The sequence below is a fragment of the Amphibalanus amphitrite genome, unplaced genomic scaffold (genome assembly GCF_019059575.1).
Source record: "Amphibalanus amphitrite isolate SeventyFive unplaced genomic scaffold, NRLGWU_Aamphi_draft 001616F_arrow, whole genome shotgun sequence".
Classification (NCBI taxonomy): domain Eukaryota; kingdom Metazoa; phylum Arthropoda; class Thecostraca; order Balanomorpha; family Balanidae; genus Amphibalanus; species Amphibalanus amphitrite.
Genome location: NW_024883109.1, coordinates 83,203 through 102,141, shown reverse-complemented (window position 1 = coordinate 102,141; position 18,939 = coordinate 83,203). Strand labels below are relative to the sequence as shown.

General features: G+C 53.0%; 1 protein-coding gene across 2 annotated transcripts; it reads left to right on the top strand.

Annotated features, from left to right (window-relative positions):
- Nucleotides 1–4,661: 4,661 nt before the first annotated feature.
- On the top strand, nt 4,662–16,013 carry LOC122374180 (protein FAR1-RELATED SEQUENCE 2-like). Of its 2 annotated transcripts, none has more exons than XM_043352784.1 (4): nt 4,662–5,089; nt 11,522–12,450; nt 12,765–14,643; nt 15,269–16,013. In XM_043352784.1, exons 2-3 carry the CDS (start codon nt 11,551–11,553, stop codon nt 14,640–14,642), a joined length of 2,778 nt encoding a protein of 925 aa, XP_043208719.1. In that variant the 5' UTR covers nt 4,662–5,089; nt 11,522–11,550; the 3' UTR covers nt 14,643; nt 15,269–16,013. The 2 variants fall into 2 exon arrangements, with proteins under 2 accessions (XP_043208719.1, XP_043208720.1); XM_043352785.1 differs by having other exon boundaries at nt 4,848–5,165.
- The last annotated feature ends 2,926 nt before the right edge of the window (nt 16,014–18,939 follow it).

Here is an 18,939-nt window from a genome sequence, read left to right as displayed (position 1 = left end):
GGAATCGATTGAGACCATTTACAAGCCAATCGGACGGTAACTTTAGGCTGTAGAGCGTTCCCCGTCCTTTGACCTTGACCTTGACCTTGAAGGTCATGACCTAGTGACCTGGAAATCGCTGTCAACCTGGAATCGGGGTCGAGGAATCGATTGAGACCATTTACAAGCCAATCGGACGGTAACTTTAGGCTGTAGAGCGTTCCCCGTCCTTTGACCTTGACCTTGACCTTGAAGGTCATGACCTAGTGACCTGGAAATCGCTGTCAACCTGCAATGAGGAACGAGGAATCGAATGAGGGTCTTTTCATCAAAATCGGTTCACTGGTTCTTGAGTTATTGCGTTCCCCGTCCGAATATCGAATTGTTAGTTTGATATTCGCGAACCTTGACCTTGACCTTGAAGGTCATGACCTAGTGACCCGGAAATTGTTGTCAACCTGAAATCGGGGTCGAGGAATCGATTGAGACCATTTACAAGCCAATCGGACGGTAACTTTAGGCTGTAGAGCGTTCCCCGTCCTTTGACCTTGACCTTGGCCTTGAAGGTCATGACCTAGTGACCTGGAAATCGCTGTCAACCTGGAATCGGGGTCGAGGAATCGATTGAGACCATTAACAAGCCAATCGGACGGTAACTTTAGGCTGTAGAGCGTTCCCCGTCCTTTGACCTTGACCTTGACCTTGAAGGTCATGACCTAGTGACCTGGAAATCGCTGTCAACCTGGAATCGGGGTCGAGGAATCGATTGAGACCATTTACAAGCCAATCGGACGGTAACTTTAGGCTGTAGAGCGTTCCCCGTCCTTTGACCTTGACCTTGACCTTAAAGGTCATGACCTAGTGACCTGGAAATCGCTGTCAACCTAGAATCGGGGTCGAGGAATCGATTGAGACCATTTAGAAGCCAATCGGACGGTAACTTTAGGCTGTAGAGCGTTCCCCGTCCTTTGACCTTGACCTTGACCTTGAAGGTCATGACCTAGTGACCTGGAAATCGCTGTCAACCTGGAATCGGGGTCGAGGAATCGATTGAGACCATTTACAAGCCAATCGGACGGTAACTTTAGGCTGTAGAGCGTTCCCCGTCCTTTGACCTTGACCTTGACCTTGAAGGTCATGACCTAGTGACCTGGAAATTGCTGTCAACCTGGAATCGGGGTCGAGGAATCGATTGAGACCATTTACAAGCCAATCGGACGGTAACTTTAGGCTGTAGAGCGTTCCCCGTCCTTTGACCTTGACCTTGACCTTGAAGGTCATGACCTAGTGACCTGGAAATCGCTGTCAACCTAGAATCGGGGTCGAGGAATCGATTGAGACCATTTACAAGCCAATCGGACGGTAACTTTAGGCTGTAGAGCGTTCCCCGTCCTTTGACCTTGACCTTGACCTTGAAGGTCATGACCTAGTGACCTGGAAATCGCTGTCAACTTGGAATCGGGGTCGAGGAATCGATTGAGACCATTAACAAGCCAATCGGACGGTAACTTTAGGCTGTAGAGCGTTCCCCGTCCTTTGACCTTGACCTTGACCTTGAAGGTCATGACCTAGTGACCTGGAAATCGCTGTCAACCTGGAATCGGGGTCGAGGAATCGATTGAGACCATTTACAAGCCAATCGGACGGTAACTTTAGGCTGTAGAGCGTTCCCCGTCCTTTGACCTTGACCTTGACCTTGAAGGTCATGACCTAGTGACCTGGAAATCGCTGTCAACTTGGAATCGGGGTCGAGGAATCGATTGAGACCATTTACAAGCCAATCGGACGGTAACTTTAGGCTGTAGAGCGTTCCCCGTCCTTTGACCTTGACCTTGACCTTGAAGGTCATGACCTAGTGACCTGGAAATCGCTGTCAATCTGGAATCAGGGTCGAGGAATCGATTGAGACCATTTACAAGCCAATCGGACGGTAACTTTAGGCTGTAGAGCGTTCCCCGTCCTTTGACCTTGACCTTGACCTTGAAGGTCATGACCTAGTGACCTGGAAATCGCTGTCAACCTGGAATCGGGGTCGAGGAATCGATTGAGACCATTTACAAGCCAATCGGACGGTAACTTTAGGCTGTAGAGCGTTCCCCGTCCTTTGACCTTGACCTTGACCTTGAAGGTCATGACCTAGTGACCTGGAAATCTCTGTCAACCTGGAATCGGGGTCGAGGAATCGATTGAGACCATTTACAAGCCAATCGGACGGTAACTTTAGGCTGTAGAGCGTTCCCCGTCCTTTGACCTTGACCTTGACCTTGAAGGTCATGACCTAGTGACCTGGAAATCACTGTCAACCTGGAATCGGGGTCGAGGAATCGATTGAGACCATTTACAAGCCAATCAGACGGTAACTTTAGGCTGTAGAGCGTTCCCCGTCCTTTGACCTTGACCTTGACCTTGAAGGTCATGACCTAGTGACCTGGAAATCGCTGTCAACCTGGAATCGGGGTCGAGGAATCGATTGAGACCATTTACAAGCCAATCGGACGGTAACTTTAGGCTGTAGAGCGTTCCCCGTCCTTTGACCTTGACCTTGACCTTGAAGGTCATGACCTAGTGATCTGGAAATCGCTGTCAACCTGGAATCGGGGTCGAGGAATCGATTGAGAACATTTACAAGCCAATCGGACGGTAACTTTAGGCTGTAGAGCGTTCCCCGTCCTTTGACCTTGACCTTGACCTTGAAGGTCATTACCGAGTGACCTGGAAATCGCTGTCAACCTGGAATCGGGGTCGAGGAATCGATTGAGACCATTAACAAGCCAATCGGACGGTAACTTTAGGCTGTAGAGCGTTCCCCGTCCTTTGACCTTGACCTTGACCTTGAAGGTCATGACCTAGTGACCTGGAAATCGCTGTCAACCTGGAATCGGGGTCGAGGAATCGATTGAGACTATTTACAAGCCAATCGGACGGTAACTTTAGGCTGTAGAGCGTTCCCCGTCCTTTGACCTTGACCTTGACCTTGAAGGTCATGACCTAGTGACCTGGAAATCGCTGTCAACCTGGAATCGGGGTCGAGGAATCGATTGAGACCATTTACAAGCCAATCGGACGGTAACTTTAGGCTGTAGAGCGTTCCCCGTCCTTTGACCTTGACCTTGACCTTGAAGGTCATGACCTAGTGACCTGGAAATCGCTGTCAACTTGGAATCGGGGTCGAGGAATCGATTGAGACCATTTACAAGCCAATCGGACGGTAACTTTAGGCTGTAGAGCGTTCCCCGTCCTTTGACCTTGACCTTGACCTTGAAGGTCATGACCTAGTGACCTGGAAATCGCTGTCAACCTGCAATGAGGAACGAGGAATCGAATGAGGGTCTTTTCATCAAAATCGGTTCACTGGTTCTTGAGTTATTGCGTTCCCCGTCCGAATATCGAATTGTTAGTTTGATATTCGCGAACCTTGACCTTGACCTTGAAGGTCATGACCTAGTGACCCGGAAATTGTTGTCAACCTGAAATCGGGGTCGAGGAATCGATTGAGACCATTTACAAGCCAATCGGACGGTAACTTTAGGCTGTAGAGCGTTCCCCGTCCTTTGACCTTGACCTTGACCTTGAAGGTCATGACCTAGTGACCTGGAAATCGCTGTCAACCTGGAATCGGGGTCGAGGAATCGATTGAGACCATTAACAAGCCAATCGGACGGTAACTTTAGGCTGTAGAGCGTTCCCCGTCCTTTGACCTTGACCTTGACCTTGAAGGTCATGACCTAGTGACCTGGAAATCGCTGTCAACCTGGAATCGGGGTCGAGGAATCGATTGAGACCATTTACAAGCCAATCGGACGGTAACTTTAGGCTATAGAGCGTTCCCCGTCCTTTGACCTTGACCTTGACCTTAAAGGTCATGACCTAGTGACCTGGAAATCGCTGTCAACCTAGAATCGGGGTCGAGGAATCGATTGAGACCATTTAGAAGCCAATCGGACGGTAACTTTAGGCTGTAGAGCGTTCCCCGTCCTTTGACCTTGACCTTGACCTTGAAGGTCATGACCTAGTGACCTGGAAATCGCTGTCAACCTGGAATCGGGGTCGAGGAATCGATTGAGACCATTTACAAGCCAATCGGACGGTAACTTTAGGCTGTAGAGCGTTCCCCGTCCTTTGACCTTGACCTTGACCTTGAAGGTCATGACCTAGTGACCTGGAAATTGCTGTCAACCTGGAATCGGGGTCGAGGAATCGATTGAGACCATTTACAAGCCAATCGGACGGTAACTTTAGGCTGTAGAGCGTTCCCCGTCCTTTGACCTTGACCTTGACCTTGAAGGTCATGACCTAGTGACCTGGAAATCGCTGTCAACCTGGAATCGGGGTCGAGGAATCGATTGAGACCATTTACAAGCCAATCGGACGGTAACTTTAGGCTGTAGAGCGTTCCCCGTCCTTTGACCTTGACCTTGACCTTGAAGGTCATGACCTAGTGACCTGGAAATCGCTGTCAACCTGCAATAAGGAACGAGGAATCGAATGAGGGCATTTTCATCAAAATCGGTTCACTGGTTCTTGAGTTATTGCGTTTCCCGTCCGAATATCGAATTTTTAGTTTGATATTCGCGAATATCAATCTGCTGCTCAATTGATGGACGTGAACTCTATAATGCTTTTGATGCAAACATGCGCCACATCTGTCTAAAATGCATCCATTTGATTGAAGGAAGCGTGTTTATGAAGTCAGAAGTACAATTACTCAAAACGCCACCGACTGTGTATTTCACGTCGGTTCTGAGTAGATTTACACACCAACCGGTACCTGCTTATTTCACGTCAACTCTCGGTTCTGAGTAGTTTTACACACGGCTTTGCATGGGATTAAATGACGTCGGACTGGAGTAGTTTTAAGCACAGGGGAAAATGCGACCAAAATCACGTCAGATCGAAGTAGATTTACTCCAGCGGCTTGACGTGCTAAAATCACGTCCAGTCTGTGACGTAATGGGGCCTGCGCATGCGCACAAAGTCCCGCGCGAATTTTAACAAAGAAAGGGTTGCGTCGGCCGCGGGACAAGGGGTGCGCGCCGGTCTTTCCGCGTCCGTTCGGCTGGGGACCGGTTGGCGAGCTGGAGGCGTCTGTGGTGAATCTGGAGTGTTGAGGGTGAGCAATTTGCTGAAAGCATGATTTTTGTAGACAATGGTTAGTGTAGTACACAAATGATGCTTGAATTCCTAGCGTAAGTACTTCCTGTACTTCCATTTGATCAATGTCAATGTAGAATTAATTGCAGGCAGTTTCAGTTGGCTTGATTGACCCAAGGGAGGCTGAGGCTATGATACAAAAGTTGTGTTATTTGTTTGCTATTTTGCTATGCTTTTTTGTAAGCTAGCAGTTTTCTTTGTGGCCCAGTTGATGAGATAGCTTTCTCGTAAAATAGTATTATCCAGGCAGCTCGGTGTTTACACTGTGACGCCAGCATGGCCTGTGCGTAATTTTTTTTGTGATGCCACCTGGTACTTATCTTTGCATTGCATTACCTAGCTAGTTTGTGGTCTCGTCTCTCTGAGCTATCATTCATTTCATCCTAAGTCGATATGTGCGGAACAATCAATTAAAAATATTACTGCTAAATCAAAACCCTGTGCCATGAGTGACATGCTGCCAGCACCTACTAGGACTAGGTATTGTAAGGAGCACCCCTTGTGTGGCACCTGGGCCATGTTTTAATGTGTTATGCTACCCGATGCTAGCAGGCACTGGTGTTCAGTTTCTATGGAAATGTAAAACAAAATTGGCAATTCTGCTTTAGTTTCCATGGAACCTCAGTGCCAATACCTGGGTAGGGTCAGTGTTGTCATGAAACAGGGCCCCAGAAAAATCCAAATGTGTAAGTGATGTGTGCTCATAATAGTTTTGTTGATATGGCTTAAAATATTTTGCAGCGTCGTAGTAAAAATAAAATTAATCTAATAAAATGAATGATCTCCCACTTAATGTATTTTATTCAACTTTCCCAAAATTGACCCTTACTATAAAAAGAACTTTCTTTGTATTACTTGTTTTTACAATTGGAATGTCCAATGCAAAATGCATCCTTTAACCATCTTCAAATTCACCAGTCAAATTCTAGCTGCTATAAACCTTCCTGCCACTTGCCAGTGCCACTGCAAGTCCCAAGGCTTGGCAGTTGGCCCACCCCTGCCCTCGCCCCTCTGCATGCAAAAACCCTCACCCTGCCCTCGGCAGCTAACCCCTGCGCATGGAAGATGGATTTACCTCTGCCCCTGGATGTGGCCAAACCTCCGTCATTAGTGCTGCTGACCATTTCACTCACACCCTGGCCCTTGTGGCCCCATATCTGCTCCTGGTGGCCTTGCCCCTGGCCCTGTTGGTTTTACCCATGCTCCTGGAAAATCTGTCCTTGCCCCTTCAGACCCATACAGTGATTGCACTCACATCCCAGTTCCTTACAGCCCTGGCCCTGTAACACATGGCCCTTCCTTTGCTCCTAGATCTACTCCTGCTCCTGACACTCACAACACCCCTGTCCATTACAGCCCTTGCTCTGCCCCTGTTGGTCCCTGCCCTGCCCCTGGTGGTCCCTCCCCTGCCTCTGCCTGGTCTACCCCTGCCCATGGTGGCCCTTCTAGTGGTGGTCCTATCCCTGCCCCTGGTTGTTCTAGCCTCTGGCCCTGGTTGCCCCAGCACCTACTCCTGTCTCTGGTGGCCCCATCCCTGCCCCAGGTGGTTCTCCCCTGCCCTTGTTGGCCTTAACCCTGTGCCCCTGGTGTACCGAACTCTGCCACTGGTGGCCCTAATCATGCCCCTGGTGGTCCCATCCCTGCCCCTGGTGGTCTTACTCCTGCCCCTGGTTGCCCTAGCCCTTACTGCTGCCCCTGGTTGTCCAAGCTCCTGGTGGCCCTATCCCTGCCCCGGCCCTGGTTGCCCTAGCACCTACTCCTGCCCATGGCAGCCCTATCCCCACCCCTCCCCTTGGCTGCCCTAGCCCCTACCCTTTCCCTGATTGCCCCTAGCTCCTGGTGGCCCTATCCATGCCCCTGATGGCCCTATCCCTGCTCCTGGTGGTCCTACCCTGCTCCATGGTGTCCCCATCCCTGCCCCTAGTGGTCGTGCCCCTGGTCGCCCTACCTACTGCTGGTCCTAGCCCTACCCTGGCCATGGTTTCCCTGCCTCTGGCTGCCCTAACCCTGCCCCTGGCTGCCCTAACCCTGCCCCTGGCTGCCCTAACCCTGCCCCTGGCTGCCCTAACCCTGCTCCTAGTCACTGGTGGACCTACCCCTGCCCCTGGTGGCCCTATCTCTGACCCTGGCTGTCCTAGGCCCTCGCCCTGCCTTTGGTGGCCCTACCCTGCCCATAGCTGCCCTAGTACCCTACTCCTCCCCTGGTGACCCTATCCCTGCCCCTGGTGGTCTTACTCCTGCCCCTGGTTGCCCTAGCCCATACTGCTGTCCCTGGTTATCCTAGCTCCTGGTGGCCCTATCCCTGCCCCTGGTTGCCCTAGCCCTACCCTTGCCCATGGCAGCCCTATCCCCACCCCTCCCCTGGCTGTCCTAGCCCCTACACTTTCCCTGAATGCCTCCAGCTCCTGGTGGCCCTATCCCTGCTCCTGGTGGTCCTACCCCGTACTCTGCTCCATGGTGTCCCCATTCCGGCCCCTGGTTGCCCTACCTACTGGTGGTCCTAGCCCTACCCCGGCCATGGTTTCCCTGCCCCTGGCTGCCCTAGCCCCTGTCCCTGGCTGCCCTAGCACTGCCCTGCTCCTGGTTGCCCTACCTCTGCCCGGTGCCCCTTGGTTGCCCTAGCCCTGCCCATGGTGGTCCTATCTCTGCCCCTGGCTGTCCTAGGCCCTCTCCCTGCCTTTGATGGCCTTACCCTGCCCCTAGTTGCCCTAGTACCCTACTCCCCTGGTGACCCTATCCCTGCCCCTGGTTGCCCTAGCACCTACTCCTGCCCATGGCAGCCCTATCCCCACCCCCTCCTGGCTGCCCTAGCCCCTACCCTTTCCCTGATTGCCCCCAGCTCCTGGTGGCCCTATCCATGCCCCTGATGGCCCTATCCATGCTCCTGGTGGTCCTACCCTGCTCCATGGTGTCCCCGTCCCTGCCCCTAGTGGTCATGCCCCTGGTTCTAGCCCTACCCTGGCCATGGTTTCCCTGCCCCTGGCTGCCCTAGCCCTGCCCCTGGTTGCCCTAACCCTGCCCCTGGCTGCCCTAACCCTGCCCCTGGCTGCCCTAACCCTGCCCCTGGCTGCCCTAACCCTGCCCCTGGCTGCCCTAACCCTGCCCCTAGTCACTAGTGGACCTACCCCTGCCCCTGGTGGCCCTATCTCTGCCCCTGGCTGTCCTAGGCCCTCGCCCTGCCTTTGGTGGCCCTACCCTGCCTATAGATGCCCTAGTACCCTACTCCTCCCCTGGTGACCCTATCCCTGCCCCTGGTGGTCCTACCCCTGCCCCTGGTGGTCTTACTCCTGCCCCTGGCTGCCCTAGCCCTTACTGCTGTCCCTGGTTGTCCTAGCTCCTGGTGGCCCTGGTTGTCCTAGCTCCTGGTGGCCCTATCCCTGCCCCTGGTTGCCCTAGCCCTACCCTTGCCCATGGCAGCCCTATCCCCACCCCTCCCCTGGCTGTCCTAGCCCCTACACTTTCCCTGAATCTGAATGCCTCCAGCTCTTGGTGGCCCTATCCATGCCCCCGAGGCCCGATGGCCCTATCCCTGCTCCTGGTGGTCCTACCCAGTACCCTGCTCCATGGTGTCCCCATTCCGGCCCCTGGTTGCCCTACCTACTGGTGGTCCTAGCCCTACCCCGGCCATGGTTTCCCTGCCCCTGGCTGCCCTAGCCCCTGTCCCTGGCTGCCCTAGCACTGCCCTGCTCCTGGTTGCCCTACCCCTGCCCGGTGCCCCTTGGTTGCCCTAGCCCTGCCCCTGGTGGCCCTATCTCTGCCCCTGGCTGTCCCAGGCCCTCTCCCTGCCTTTGATGGCCTTACCCTGCCCCTAGTTGCCCTAGTACCCTACTCCTCCCCTGGTGACCCTATCCATGCCCCTGGTTGCCCTAGCACCTACTCCTGCCCATGGCAGCTCTATCCCCACCCCCACCCCCTGGCTGCCCTAGCCCCTACCCTTTCCCTGATTGCCCCCAGCTCCTGGTGACCCTATCCATGCCCCTGATGGCCCTATCCCTGCTCCTGGTGGTCCTACCCTGCTCCATGGTGTCCCCGTCCCTGCCCCTAGTGGTCGTGCCCCTGGTCGCTCTACCTACTGCTGGTCCTAGCCCTACCCTGGCCATGGTTTCCCTGCCCCTGGCTGCCCTAGCCCTGCCCCTGGTTGCCCTACCCCTGCCCCTGGTTGCCCTACCCCTGTCCCTGTCCCCTAACCCTGCCCCTGGCTGCCCTAACCCTGCCCCTGGCTGCCCTAACCCTGCCCCTGGTCACTGGTGGACCTACCCCTGCCCCTGGTGGCCCTATCTCTGCCCCTGGCTGTCCTAGGCCCTCGTCCTGCCTTTGGTGGGGCGCCCAAGCCCCTACCGCTGGCCTGGTTGACCTAGCTCCTGATGGGACTATCCATGTGTCTGGTGGCCCTTACCCTGCCCCTGGTTGTCATAGCCCCTAACCCTGCATTGGTTGCCATAGCCTCTAACCCTGCATTGGTTGCCAGAACCCCTAACCCTGTATTGGTTTCCTTAGCCCTTACCCTTGCCCAGGCTGCCCTAGCTCCTGGTGGCCCTATTCCTGCCCCTGGTGGTCCTACTCCAGCCTCTGTTGGCCCTATCCCTGCCCCTGGTTAACGTAGCACCTTGCCCTGCCCTTGGTGGCCCTGACCTTGCTCCTGGGCCTGGTGGGACCCACTCTTGTCCCTGGTGGCACCATCCCTGCCCCTGCCCCTGCTTGCCCTAGCTCCCACTCTTGTCCCTGGCGGCCCATCCCTGCCCCTCCCTTGTTGGCCTTAACCCCCTGTCCCTGGTGGCCTTAACCCCTTGCCCCTGGTGGCCCTAACTATACCCCTGCCCCTGGTTGCCCTAGCTCCTTATGGCCCTTTCCCTGTCCCTGGTGGTCCTACCCTGCCCCTGGTTGCCCTAGCACCTATCCCTGTCCCTGGTGGTCCTACCCCTGCCCCTGGTGGTCCTACCCCTGCCCCTGGTTGCCCTAGCACCTATCCCTGTCCCTGGTGGTCCTACCCCTGCCCCTGGTTGCCCTAGCACCTACTCCTGCCCCTGGCGGCCCTGCCCCTGGTTGTCCTAGCTCCTTATGACCCTATCCCTGTCCCTGGTGGTCCTATCCATGCCCCTGGCTGCCCTAGTACCTACTCCTGCCCCTGTAGTCCTACCCTTGCCCTTATTGGCCCTAACCCTGTCCCTGGTGACCTTAACCCGCGCCCTGGTGGGGTCTGTTTATAACGCGACCTGGTGGGGGGCTATTTTTTGCCCCCCTCTCGTATCTCCGAAACTACTGGACGGATCCGCAAAATTCAAACGGCGTTCGAAAGGCCTGTCAAATTTGTCGAGGAAAACCAAATTTCATTGACCTCGGGGTCACCGATGACGTCACAGGTCAGGTCAAAGATGAAATGTTTCACCGTTCACGGGTCATCTAGGGAATGCGCTATAACACCGAAGAAAACGCATTTTGTCGAGAATCAGCGATAGGGCGTCAGTTGCCTAGTACATATGTTGCTATAAGAGGTCACTGACATTACCAGGTCAGGTCACCAAGGGTCACAGGTCAGGTCACATGAACCTAACTTTAGGTACTAAGGCTGTGTGATGCATGTTTTATGGCCAATTTTTCATTTCCAACTCAATGGTGTTGTTTATAAGACTATCAGGTACGGCTTAGGTCACTTTCTGGTCAAGGTGAGGTCAAAAAAGGTCAAAAAAGGTCAAATTTTAAAGGTGATAGTTTTGCACGAATGGGTATTGGTTGACCTAGCCCCTACCCTTTCCCTGATTGCCCCCCCCCCCCAGCTCCTGGTGGCCCTATCCATGCCCCTGGTGGCCCTCCCTCCCTATCCCTGCCTCTGGTGGTCCTACCCTGGTCCATGGTGTCCCCGTCCCTGCCCCTGGTGGTCCTAGCCATACCCCTGCCCTGGTTTCCCTGACTCTGTCCCTAGTTGCCCTAACCCTGCCCTGGTAGTCCTACCCCTGCCTCTGGCGGCTCTTACAGCCCTGGCACTCACACTGTCTGTCTGCCTGTCACTGTCTGCCTGTCGGTCGTTCCGTCCGTCCGTCCGTCCGTCCGCCCGCCCGCCCAACTCTTGCTCCTGGTGATCCAGTCAATGCTCCGGGGGACCATGCGCTCCCCTTGTTCCGTGTGATCCTTCGTTTAGCCCTGGTCCTGGCTTACTTGGACCCACTGTTGGTTCTACATGCTTTTAGCTGCCCTATTACGGCTCTGCCTCTGCCCCTGGTGACTCTGTTCCTAGCTTCTGGTCTAGTCCTGTTGATTTTCGGCTTTCCATGCTAGTGTACCCGCCCCCCGGCCACTATCAATGCTATGTCTCTGTCATGTCTGATGTCATGTCACAAATCGCAGAATGTTGCTTTTGCTGTACATGTTTAATGTTTATGTTTTGCTGTTTCAGACGACCGGCATCTTGTGGACAGCAAAGACATGGCCGCGTTAAAGGCAGGTGACTCTTTCTCTTCTTTTGGCGATCTGGAAGCGTGCATTAGTGTTCTGGAAAAGGAAACAAATTCAAAATTTTTCAAGTCCAGTTCAGTGACACTTCGTAGCTTCTTGCAATCGTCCCCTGGTCACTACATTTCAAAGACAATCTCAAACAGGGATGACAAGGATGCTTTCATAGAGGAAAAGAAGTATCGTTTGATTAAGTTGGCGTGCACTCACGGGGGACGGAAGTACGCCGGTAAAGCCGATCGTGTGCGAAGCACAAAGACTAAGAAGTTAGACTGTCCCGTGCTCATCACCGTGATATTGGACAAGTCCTTGAAACTTGTGGTGAAAGAACTTAACCTCGAGCATTCTCACACAGTTTCCAAGGCTAGTTTCATGCTCGAGCCTGAGAACCGCCGCCTCACGGAGGACGAAAAGGAAGTTGCCCGACAGTTCCATCGGGTCGGTGCTGACAAAAAGCGTATCCGCCAGCACATGCTAGATCAGTATGGGAAAGTGCTTACTCGCCACGACCTGAACAACGTGTTGCGCGTACCGAAAAATGGACAACCTGATCTGGAAGCCGCTATTTCCATTCTGAGCGAGCGCGGATTTGCATCCACTGTCGTCGAGGATGCCGGTACTGTCTGCGGCCTTTTCTTTCAGGACCAGGAGATGCGGAGCGCCTACGAGAAGTTTCCTGACCTTCTCCTCATGGACTCGACCTACAAACTTCTGGACATCCGGACGCCAGTCTTCACGATTCTCACTGTAGATTCGTTTGGACGTGGCGTCCCTCTCGCCGTCTTCCTGGTGACCAACGAGACGGCTCACATGATTGGCGCCATGCTTCGTGTTTTCCGGGAACACAACACAGCTGCAGCATCTATCACCAAAGTAAACATGCGTGTAGAATAAATGGGTCATACAAATTGATACTATTTGATCATGTAAGATCAGTTACTCGGCTGGCTTAAGATGTATATTGTATAAGGTACATGCATCAAATACTTTTCGGCATTCACGCGTTATTATGCTTTTTTCATAGAATATCGTCCAACTAGTACCCTGCGCTATGCCATGTTGCAGGGCGAATAAATTCGAAATCTGCCTTATGTCGATCATCACGTTCAGAGGCTAAGCCTGGTTAGGTGTAAGGATAAGAGCTGTTTCACAAGTGTCAATTAATGAGCTGCAACTTCTGTTTTCAGGTGTGGCTGACCGACAAGGACCGTGCGGAGAAAGCTGCCATCAAGGACGTCTTCCCGGACTGCGACCAGTTTCTCTGCAGCTTCCACGTCCTGCAGTCCTTCAGAAGAGAGCTGAACCTCGCCAGCGTGGAGAAGGGAGAGCGAGAGCGGATCCTGGGGGTTCTGCAGCAGCTCGTCTTCGCCAGTTCCGAGACTGAGTATAGGCGTCTCCGTGAAGACATCAGACATCCTGCCACAGACAGATATCTTAAGGACAACTGGGACGAAATTAGAGGGGAATGGGTGCGAGGTCTGTCTGGGGCAGCCATGTCTGGTGTCTTCACAAACAACCACCTAGAGTCGCTTCACGGCAAAATGAAGTCTGTCTGCAGAACTAACGACACTCTGCCAAACTTCATTCAGTCCTACCTGACCGTCTTGACCACAGTGCGTGCCGACAGGAACGCGGAGATTCATGCAGAGGTCAACAAACGACCAACCAGCTGTCGCTTCGCCGAACTGGACCAATACCAGCGTCACGTAACCTCGTTTGCCTTGTCTCTTTTGCAGGACGAGCTGGTGGAGTCTGCCACCGTAACACTGGTCGACTCACCGGGAGGGCTGACTGCATGTGACCGGGCGGGAAGGGTGGCCGTTAGCTCCACAGCGTGCGACTGCCTCTTCTACCGGCACTACAGCCTGCCCTGTCGCCATATCATGGCAGTACGACTCGAGCAAGGCATGTGTCTATTTTCTCAGGAGCTGGTGGGGCAGAAATGGCTTTTGTCGTTCGCTGCCGATCACCTGGAGGCCCAGCTGGATTGTCGAGTACCATTCGCTCCGTCTGTGTCCACCCGCTCACTGCCACCAGGGAAGCCTCCACGGACGGAGCGTGAGCGGTACCGGCAGCTGCTCAACGTCACCTCGCAGATCGCATCCGTGGGCTGCGAGCTCACCGGAGCAGAGCACCGCCAACTCCTGGATAAACTTACCACCATGCTCCACTTTTTACAGCAGCGCCGCTCCTTCCTCATCGTAGAAGAAGTCGATGGCGTGCCAACTAACGACTCTGATTTGCCCACAGATGCACCGCCCAGCGATGTAGCCGACGCCGACCTGACTGATCTCCACTCTCCAACAGGTGGACAGTCACAGCCGACCGGGAGAGCTCTGCTCACTGCAACCAGCAGATCAAGGCCAGCAGAAGATGAGCGACCTAACTTTGACATATTTGCCGGCTTTTTCGACAGTCCACTGCGGCTTGGCGCTGCTCCACCTGCTGAGATCCCATCTCCTGATCAGGTGTCTTGCTCTTCTCGTCCCACCGCTCAGGGTTATCAGCCGGCAGTACCATCGCCACTGACCAAAACACGTACGCCTGATTACAGCGGTCGAATGACACCACGCCGCGTAGTGGTGTCTCCTTCGTGGGCTGGATCGCCGGCGGAAACCCCTAATCGCGGCATTTTTACAGGGGTAATGTCGCCGTCAGTGGTCGCCCCTCGGGCTGGCTCACACGGCGCCACCAAGCCTCTTGCAGCTCGCAGAAATCTTGTGTTCCCGTGTGGCCCCTCTGACGCGCCGTCTGGCTCCGGGCTTGTCCACAGGTCGCAGTCGCAGTCTCCGTCACAGTGTGATGACGCTGGTCGGGCGGAAGTTTCCCTGTCCCCGATTATCGGCATCGGCCCGTCTCCCATAGTTGGGGTCCCCCCCGTAAGGACGGTGACTGTGCCACCTTCCGTTGCAGGTCCATCCACGGGTCCATCCACCTCTCGGATCTCAACTCATGATGCGAGGAACGTGCAGCTGCACACGCTCACCATGCCACCAAGGGTAGCTAAGAACCGCGGACGACCCAAAGGCAGCAAGACGACTGTGATAGGAGCGCTAAGAAAATAAGGTATGCTCATGTAAACGGATACTATAGCGTTTGTTACTGATTTTATTGTATTGTACAGTCTGTCTTAAAAGTACCGCGCAAAGTGACGGTGGATCCATGAACCCTGACCGAGGAAGGGCCTGCTATAATTTAAAAGTCACCGAATCAATTGACCTGGGGAATGGACGAGGATATCCATTGTTTCGGTGACACAAATCCAGCAGTCCTTCCTCGGTCAGGCTCGATGGATCCACTGTTACTTTGCGCGGTACTGTTAAGACAGACTGTACTACAAATTACAATACAACACAATACAATTCGTCTTAATCTACCTAATACTAGAACAACGTGCGTAATGTCTGTGGGTTTAATATGGCCTTGGGTTTAATACCATTCCGTACCTTGTGAAGCACGACCTAAATGTCAAATGATATAGTTATGCATACATTCAAATTATGTCACTTCGAAAACCGCGGCATTGGTAGCATGACTCCTAAAAGCGTAGCACATTTCCGTTGAGTAATTTGTTTTGTGGTGCTTTTATCATTGTGTGTGTGTGTCCGTATTTAAACGATGATGGTTATCTCCATACCCACTGGCATTTCTGTAAATGTGTTGTTTTGTTAATTGCCGACTACGTCTTCAGCCGATCCGGGTGCTGGCGAGCTGGTGGACCTGAAGGCGACAGGCAGACCGTAGCAGTAGCAGAAGCTCTTCAGTTGACCCGAGGACGCCGGCCTCGTCTCGCATCAAATGACAATCCCGCGCGAAATGACACCAGCCAAGACAACGACGAATACCTACGACAACGAACCTATTTGTATATACGCAATTTGTACCGTTTTGTACCTGTAGCTTTTATGAGCTTAAATGTGTTGTCTTTCAATTTGATTAGAACAACATATCTAGTCAAGCAGTGCCGCGATGTCGCGAAGAAATCTTGTGTATCTCTCAAAAGCGTTGATCTCTGCCTGCCACCCACTCAGGACAAGTTACGACCGTGTTTACTGTTTTGTACATATGACTGGATTAAACCTCGCACATCGCTTTGGTTTATTCATTTGCCAACTTATCTTTACTGTGCCAGTTAAGTTTAGAGCGAATTACCTTTTTTGGAGTCAACATGGGATACGGCCGTGCAAAAAAACCCGTTCTTTCCATAATGTACATTCTAACAAATCCAAAAGTATCTCTCTTCGCCTTCTTCCGTGTTTTGTTTGCTTAATGTAGATTGGAATGTATGTAGACATCTGGAATTTCCGCCGACTGCTGCTGTTTAGAATGGGATGCATCGAAATGTGTTGTATGAGTGAATGGAATGGGTGCGAGCTCACGTCTGATTATCCAAGTTGGGCCTTTGGTCCAAAGCTTTAATATAAATCAGAAAAGTCGACCGAACTTTGAGCATGGATGGCACATGATTGTGATGGGTTCGCTAAAGGTTTCACGGCGCGATATGTTAGACTTCCTTGAGCTCCGCACGTACGACCGCGGTCCACACACACCGAGAGTCGATACCCATCTGTGTATTTGGCCTTGGCCCGTGACCCACGCCCCTCGCAGGCCTCGCAACAGCTGACTCACGCCATGATCGCGCCCCGCGCCGCTCCGATGGCAGAAGCGTACCTAGCTCGAACTCACGGGTCGAACATAAACGTGCACACGATGGTCCCGTTACCGTACACTCGAATGATTATACATACGTAAATGCACAGGCGTCACCTGCTTTTATTGGTATGGGTCTCATGACTGGTTTGAGAATATCAAAGCCAAATGTCGAAAACATTGGATTAACTCGAGGACGACCAGACCTATATCATGGATGAAGTATCCTATATAACGAGACCGATTTCCAAATATGACCAACCAGTCCAGATTATCCGCTGTTTCAGGTGACTGAAAGCACGTAACACCATTACACCCCAATCCCATGCTCATTTCTTACCGGGGCATTATCAACCGATGACGAAGCTTAGGTACTGCATCACGCACCCGAGCAGTAACAGCTCTTTCCAAAAGTGGAAGCTCAATCGCTGCGACAATGCACAATCCCGATATTGAACTGCATGCCGGGGCGCTGACTTCGTGGTTTTCAGTTTGGAGATTCTTGTAAAACCGTTCGTAGCCGGTTTGCGATTTTAAGAAACTCGTTCCTGTTGCTAGCGCATGTGTATCCTACTGCCTTGCTCTTTCATTACGACACCACCCGACCGATTTACGGTGGTTGGTGCTTCACCACCAAACCCACATCGTAAGACAAACTAAAGCTCCATCGTAAGCTCACACAAAGACCGCCTTCCGTAGTCTGAGGCGTTGCCTACCGTTCTAAGGGATGCCTTGTCGGCCAAGATTTTGGCATGGGCAACAGGAAGACGAAGTAAAAGAGAACAACTAGGCCACTTAGCGTCGATACATAGTTAGCATGTCGTAGAAAATGACCATTTTACCTTCCGTTCGTATAGCCTCTCATATGTTCATACATCTGAATATCGGACAAGCGTGAGAAAGGTTCCGCAAGCAAATACTGCACCTCATTTACGTCTCGGGGCATCGCCTACTGCAATCAGCACTTCCAATCCTAACATTTCGCTTAGACATTGCGTTGCTGTTACCACCGTTACCACCTGTGACACTGTTCGTGGTGACCTGGCAAGTGGGTCCGGTATACCCATGCATAACGTCCTGCGGAGTGCGGGTGCGGCAAGTCCGGGACCACACTATCGGATTTTGCTGTACCTGGGGCCCTGGGCTCCGGGTGAAAGTGTTCATTTTGAGCAAGGAGGAACGCTTACCCCCCCCCCTCCCCCAAATTGTGTCAGGCCTAGCCGCAACTGCAGATACCGCAATGCTAGGACACCAGCTGATCAGCGAGACGGCATGTACCGTCCGTCAGACCATCGGCGGCGAAACGGGGAGGGCACCGGGGCACCGTGCCCCCTTTGATTTTGGCATTTTAACATTAGCCCTATGGGCGTTGCATGGAAAAAATGGGACCAAAAGTCGGCAGTGCCCCCCCCCCCACTCCCTTAAAAGGTGTTCCGCCGCCACTGCGTCGGACACTGCGTTCTTCCCGCCGCCCACACGCGGCGCCTGGGAAGGGGAGGGGAGCTGACTACGGCGGTATAACGTAACGAAGTCCCGGAATTGCTCCCTGGTTAAGTGGTTACTCGTTTCTCCACCTGGCTGGCCCGGAGCTTCGCCTCGATCCAGCGGGTTTTCGATTGCGCGGGTCTCCCGACTTCACGTTGTCTCTGGCTGCCCGGCGCTCCTGGATCGCCTTCTGGAGGTCCGCGTGGAGGGCCCACGGCATGGTGTCTTTCCTAGCTCCCCGGGGAACAAAACAACCATGATATTCGTGATCAGGCATCAGCACCCCGAAAAACCTCATGGCAGCCACACTTAACGACGTTCTAACAGGTCCCGATGTTCCCGTTTGGGTCATTGACCTGACCAATGACCTAAGATCTTAAAATTGGGTATCATCGGCTTCCTCCCGTCACGGGCAACACGCTCGTTTTTTCCGCGAAGCTCTAGCTCGATCAGGGGCCAAAAGGCAATGGGGTGGGGGTGGGGGGCGTCGTTGGACCCCCTTATACATTCGCGGCTTACAAAACATCAATACGAGCAAATCACGGGTTAAATCACGTCAGAAGTACTCCGCACTTCAGAAACACCAGTCAGCCTTCCTGATTAAATCACGTCAGAACTACTCCGCACTTCAAAAACACCAGTCAGCCTTCCTGATTAAATCACGTCAAAACTACTCCGCACTTCAGAAACACCAGTCAGCCTTCCCGAGTAAATCACGTCAGAACTATACTCCGCACTTCAGAAACACCAGTTAGCCTTCCTGATTAAATCACGTCAAAACTACTCCGCACTTCAGAAACACCAATCAGTCTTCCTGATTAAATCACGTCAGAACTACTCCCGACGTAACATACGCATGGAGGCGTCATGGTGTAAATCGACTCAGATCCGAGTAGATTTTAGCGCGACCGGTCCTTGTGTAAACTCCCGACGTAACATACGCATAGAGTCGTCATGGTGTAAATCGACTCAGATCCGAGTAGATTTTAGCGCGCGACCGGTCCGTGTGTAAATCGACATGCAGAAGTCGATCTACTGAAAAGCGGTTTCCTGTGTATTTCTACTCCAATCTGAGTCGATCTAATCAGGAGACCTGCTTTGTGTAAATCTACTTCGAAGTTGATTTACGCAACAGGCTGCCAGTTATTAAATGACGTTCTAGACTCGAAATACACGCGTCCTTGATTGAATGAAGGAATATTGACACCATATCCGTAAAAACTTTGT

What these genes read in the sequence shown, in the direction of transcription:
- LOC122374180 (XM_043352784.1), top strand. Translation starts at nt 11,551, where the DNA reads ATGGCCGCGTTAAAGGCAGGTGACTCTTTCTCTTCTTTTGGCGATCTG. An exon ending in CTGCAGCATCTATCACCAAA is followed by an intron (nt 12,451 to 12,764) that starts GTAAACATGCGT and finishes TTCTGTTTTCAG; the next exon opens with GTGTGGCTGACCGACAAGGA.